Here is a 6,000-nt window from a genome sequence, read left to right as displayed (position 1 = left end):
CCTTTGGGGGATTTGGGTTTAACACCCCACCCATGAGGCTCCCCACCCCACTTTATTGAAAACGGGATTTAAATTTCCGTTTTTAATACAAATAAAATGGAACTTAAAAAACTGTTTTGTATTTTAACATATGTAACACATTTTCAACCATTCATTGTATACTAAAAAAAAACGGAATATTAAATTCCGTTTTAAAAACGGAAATTTAAATTCCGTTTTCAATAAAAGTGGGGTGGGAAGCCTCATGGGTGGGGTGTTAAACCCAAATCCCTTTTTATCTTCCTTCTCTAACTGAAGCAGCTGCACAACTGCCTTTCATACATGAATAGCTCAGAGGAAGAATGCAGTGAAGACTCAAGAGAATGCTTGCTTCATGTGTAGATTTGTGCCTCTCTCTCTCTCTCTCTCTCTCTCTCTCTCTCTCTCTCTCTCTCTTCGTCTCCAACATGTCAAAAGGCCACCAAACACATGTGGCCACGGTCAAACCGGAGGTTTTGACCGGTTTTCCAGTTATTGATCGGTTTTTCCGGTTGTTGACCGGTTCTTTACCAATCCGGTTTTTTCACACTTTCAGACCATTCAGTAGACCGATTCCCGATCCATACGGTTCAACCGACCGGTCCATTCCGGTTTTCATAACCATGCTATTACTTGGATTTTGAGACGGTTTTTAATATTCCATCGCAAAAGTTGAAAAGGGTGTGAGGTGAATTGTATATTATGGACATAAATAGGTTGAAGTATCATTTTTACAAATCTTAATAGGTGAATTTATTTTACTCGAATATTATTATTACTAATTAATGTTCTTTTTTGCTGCATTGTATAAAATCTAAACAAAGGTGAATATGCTGGTTCTATTTTGGTAAAAAAAAATTGCCATGAAATTTCATTCTCTTCATAGTAAAATTTCCCATTTGATTCTATCCCACATGTTAAGATATGTCGGCGATTGTTGGTTTTTTATCCAAATATATATATTTCAACCATAAATAAAAACCGTAAAAAAAATCATAAATAAAAAGCATTATTATATTCCATCGGTTCGGGTTTCTCCCGTGTGGAAAGAATAATCCTCCACCTAGTCCACCTATTTTCTCACCCCTCTCTCATTCTTGCTCAATCTTTGCAACATTCTCGCTCTTCGATTTCTCTGCATCAGGTACCTTTCTTCTTCTTCTCCTTCCCTATCTCCAACCCTAGTTTTTTCAATTTTGATTCATTCAATTATTTTTTTCTCAATTTTTAGGGTTTTTCGTCGTCGAAGAAGAACCGATCAACAATTATGACTCATATCCTTTTGATCCGTTCATAATTTAATTGTTAATTGTTCATGTAATTCTCGTCAATTTAGGGATTAGGTTGACTTTTTTTTTCTGTCGATCTTGTGTGTTATACTGGAATTCGATGGTTTCTTTCGATTTGGATCCACGGGATGGAAACAATAGCAAGTTAGGAACGTAATTTTCAACTTTTTTTTTTAGAAATTGTTTGTTCTTTTCCCTTTGTAGCTATATATATCCAAATTGGGTAATAATTGTAGTTTTTATTGTGAAACCGTTTTTATTGTTGTTTGGACTTAACTTTCAAGTGAACGCGGTAGTCAGAGAGATCGTGATCGTGAAAGAGCTCAGTCTAGAACCGGTGGTAAGCAGGCCAAGGGAAAGAATGATGGGCTCACCCCTGAACAGCGCAGGGAAAGGTTGTTGTGTTCATGTGTTTTATCGATCTTTGGGTGTGTTAAATTGCCTTCGTAATTTTGACTTGAGTGTGGTGAAGGTCAAAGTTCTCCCCAGGAGTGCGGCTCGTAGGAATCGAACTGTCTATGTTTGTCTACCTAGGAGCCACACTTGTTGGGTCATGTGTTTTATGATTCACACTTTGGAATCTTTTTTTGTTTGAATGTTTGAATTGTGCCTAACTTTGTTTTCTTCAAATGTTGTAATTGTTGATGAGCAGAGATGCAAAGGCACTGCAGGAGAAGACGGCGAAGAAATCGGGCCAGCAGGCAGGAGGGGATGATGCAGCAGGTGGAAGCAAAAAGTAGGCAATAATTTCAATATTGATTTGGAGTTTGAAATGCTGGTTTTTGTCTTTTAGACCTGGGATTTATGAATCTGTTTTATTTCATTCTGAAAGTGTTTTCTGCTCAGAGTCAACTACGTTTTTGAATGTAATTTGAGGTGAATGGATAAATAATTGGTGTTTCATGTGATGTTATTGATGTTTGGGGCTGAATCAATGACCTGCATCTTTGTTTGGAATACTAGCATTCTGTAATGATCCTGTGTCCTCTCACCTGTCTTTTTGTCTGAAACCTAGCTGCTCTTATGTTGATTGTTATTATACGCCAAACGTACAACAAGGCTTAATTTGTAAATGGGTTGGCTTGAAGATTGCTTTCGGGTTGATAACAAAGTGTGGATGCTTTCAGGTGAATTGATGAGGTTAATTATTGCATATAAAGAGAGAGATAGATACATAGTTTTAACTTTGAAAAAAATTGAGAGTTTACAATTGAGACTTGAGAGGATTGTGGTTTGTTTTTTTATATTTAAACGTGAAAGAACAGTGCCGTTCACTTCCTGTCTTGCGTCCATATGACTATTATTTCTGTTGCATCTTTGCTTATTATGATATAATTGACTGGTGATATATCAAATAATGGTTTGTGTTTGCTTGCATGCATGCATGCATGTTGGCTGCTGAACCGTTTGCTTTCTTATTTTGTACAGCATCCTTTAATGATCTTAATATCAAGTAATATTCATGAACCACTAACAATAGTTTTTGTACATCTCATTTTTCTCGTTATCTTTTTTCTTATCACTTCACATGTATATCTTAGACTTAACTGCACTTTTTGGCCCCCACTTCATTTAATTGTATTTTGGTCCTCAACAAAATCATTAACATTTACCATCCCAACGTTAATATCCGTGTGCACTTTTTATTTCCTGTCCACTTCATCCAATTTACTTCTGGGTTAAAAATAAAAACAAAAATGAAAACCTGGAAAATGATGAATATTCATCTTCAAAAATCTTCATCATAAAAATCCAGAAAAAAATAGAAAAACCCCAAATTTCTCTTTCATAATCTTTATCAAACTTCTTCCATCATCTTCAAATCATCTTCCTCAAATTCCTTCCTCTACTCCACCTTCTCCTTCAACCACCACTACTCCTCCTTCCTCACCCAACACAACCATACATGCCATACCTCCACCACCATCTTCATATTATTTCATCAAAGCAATTCAAGATCTCATCTTCTCCAAAACCCACTTTATCAAACAATATTAATATCCATTTGGATTTATCAACAGCCCTCAAACGACATAAATATCCACGCAAACTAGAATTACCCAGGAAACTAAACTGGAACATTTCCTTAGCAAATTGAGGGGGAAGTTCTCCATTGAGACGATTATAAGATAAATGGAACTGATTTAGCTTCAGATTTTGCAATCCATGAGGGACTTTTCCTGAAAACTGGTTCCTTGAGAGATCTAGAAAATTCAGCACAGACAAGCTTTCAATCTCATCAAGAATCTTCCCACCAATATCATGTTGTCACCGCTGGCAAACTCCACAAGATTCTCCAGTCCCCCCCAATCTCATAAGGAATTGTTTCCATGAAGTTGTTTTTTGACAGAATGAACAGCGATGGTCCTCGCGACAAGAACATAAAACGAGTTATGAGAGAGCTTGAGCAGGTATGGGTGCGGCAAGCCCCATATCCTCTTGCTGCCGTGAATATGAGCCAGCGCCTCCGCGCCTGAAACCCACATCTTCCTGGGCCAGGGAGCTTGTTACAAACCCAAGCACCACCGCACCACAACACAACCTCTATCAAAATCTAACAACAACAACCCAGAATCCCCAAATTCTCTCTCCTACCATACGAAGTTCACCACCATTAAACACACCTGTAACCCAACAATCCCAATTTCCCTCCTCCCCAAATCACCTCTCCCATCATACGTAATTCACCACCCTAACCCTTGAATTTTTATTGGGTGTTATCTCAAACACTCGCCCCAGAATCAAACAGCCCTTCAGGTCAAGGATACCAGAAATATTGAGATTAATTTCACATGCCTAGGAAAAAAAAAAAGGTTGTGAGTCATCTATGCAAAAATAGATTTTATATAAGGCAAAGACCTGTGAATAATAAGATAGTAGGGAGATAAATGTTGGGCGATAGAAATTTAATACTGGGAGGCAAGCCTTTAAGTAGAGAGCAACGACACAATGAACACTAGTGATACAATCTAAATCAAGGTGGACGATGCACATGTGAAAATCTTGTTTTTCAAAGGAAAAATAGATTCAGCAAAAAATCAGTAAGACTCATATATCATGCGCGGAGGGGGAAGTCCCCCGATTTATACTCCTTACTAAGCTCTTTACCACTATAATGTGAAGTTTATTATATAAACTATTAGAAGACTTGTCAAATTGGTAGTTAAGGAATTTCTCGCAATTTCTCGAAAACAAGAAGCATTTTCTTTTCGGGAGCCCAAAATTCCAAGGTTAAGTCTGCCTTGCAGTAATATTGAGATGAGTGACCTCCTAGGAATTTTCACGAGAAGTAATCAGTGAGGACGGCGTGCTGAAAAGAATCATGTACCGTGAGGCCAGTCGTCAAGTCGGGATGTTACAAACGGTATCAGAGCCGACCTCTCTCAGTACGATGTGGTTAGGGGACGAACCAAGGTGAAATTGATGGTCATGTGACACCCAGGGCTGATGTGGGCGGGAAATGACCGCTAGGGGCGGGGAGTGACCGCCTAGGAAAAGGGAAACATGACTTAACCGATGCCGCACCCAAAAAATAGGTATTTCGAGACTATAGGTATGAGACTATACAGTTGAGGAGAGAATATAAGATTTGATTTGTACTACTCATGAAAACAAGATGCATCTTCTTTTCAGGAGCCCAACTCATAAAAACTCCAAGGTTAAGTGTGTTTGCCTTACAATAATATTGGGATGAGTGACCTCCTATGGAGTTTTCTCGGGAAGCGCGTCAGTGAGAACAAAGCGTGTTGAAAAGACTCGTGTTGTTACCGTGAGACCAATTGTTAAGTCGGGATGTTACATTGAGTTCCAAGGATGATAATATATATGGACGATGATTCCTCTTTTTCCTTTTTACCGATTCTTCGAACGACAAGGAGTATAGTCGTTGGTTTCCCTGAAAAGGAAAAATATAGGATCTTTTAGAGGTTTATGTTTCTTTGCACAATCATCTATTCCACGTGGCTTTTTTATTTTTCTTTTACTACACATGTATTAATCAATTATAATTAAACATTTTAATCTTAAAATTAATTCCTAAACCTAATAATCCCTAACAAAAAATCAGAAGAAACCTAAACCTAAGAGGTAGAAGAGGATTGTCGAAGAAGGAGAAGAAGAAGCAAAGGTTAGGTGAAGGAAGAAGAAGCTCCGATGGGACGGCGGTGGCCCGTCGTTAGACTGGGGCCTCATCCCCGCTCAGTTCCCGTCCTTTTCCTCTGCCTTTACTCTGCTATCTTGCTCACGTTTTTGGTGCTCTGTTCTCGCAGGTCTTCTTCGTTCAGGGTTCACGCCGCTAAGATGATGAGTAATTTCAAATCTACTCTGGAAATCTCTTCCGTTTCTCTTCCTATGGACCTCTCGATGCGTTCAGACAACTATCGGTTCTGAATCTTGAGCCCAAATTGATGGCCCTAATGCAAGGGTCAAGGTGCATATTTTCCAGTGTCTCGATCTCTTCCTCTTTATGTTCTCTCCGATCTGGGTTGGGTTTTTTGGGTTTGGGGTTTAGGGTCTTTCATCTTGGCTGGGGTTATGGTTCGGTTCTCTTCCCTTTTGGTGAAAATAGGGATGCTGTTAAGAAATGGGAAGAAAAAATGAGGCAGAATGGACAGAAAAGGAAGATGGAAGAATAGAGGAAGAACGTGGTTTGGGGGTTTGAGAGGAAAGAGGATTTCTGCGGTGGAGGGTTGGG

At 38.8% G+C, this 6,000-nt stretch overlaps 1 protein-coding gene across 1 annotated transcript; it reads left to right on the top strand.

The window, feature by feature from the left end:
- Window positions 1-1,012: 1,012 nt before the first annotated feature.
- Window positions 1,013-2,280, top strand: LOC130729356 (uncharacterized). Its single transcript, XM_057581089.1, has 4 exons — window positions 1,013-1,162; window positions 1,250-1,292; window positions 1,597-1,702; window positions 1,960-2,280. Exons 2-4 carry the CDS (start codon window positions 1,286-1,288, stop codon window positions 2,045-2,047), a joined length of 201 nt encoding a protein of 66 aa, XP_057437072.1. The 5' UTR covers window positions 1,013-1,162; window positions 1,250-1,285; the 3' UTR covers window positions 2,048-2,280.
- Window positions 2,281-6,000: the final 3,720 nt, after the last annotated feature.

Source organism: Lotus japonicus, chromosome 1, assembly GCF_012489685.1.
Source record: "Lotus japonicus ecotype B-129 chromosome 1, LjGifu_v1.2".
Classification (NCBI taxonomy): domain Eukaryota; kingdom Viridiplantae; phylum Streptophyta; class Magnoliopsida; order Fabales; family Fabaceae; genus Lotus; species Lotus japonicus.
The sequence above is the reverse complement of the archived record's forward strand: the minus strand, read 5'-3'. Positions and strand labels throughout refer to the sequence as shown.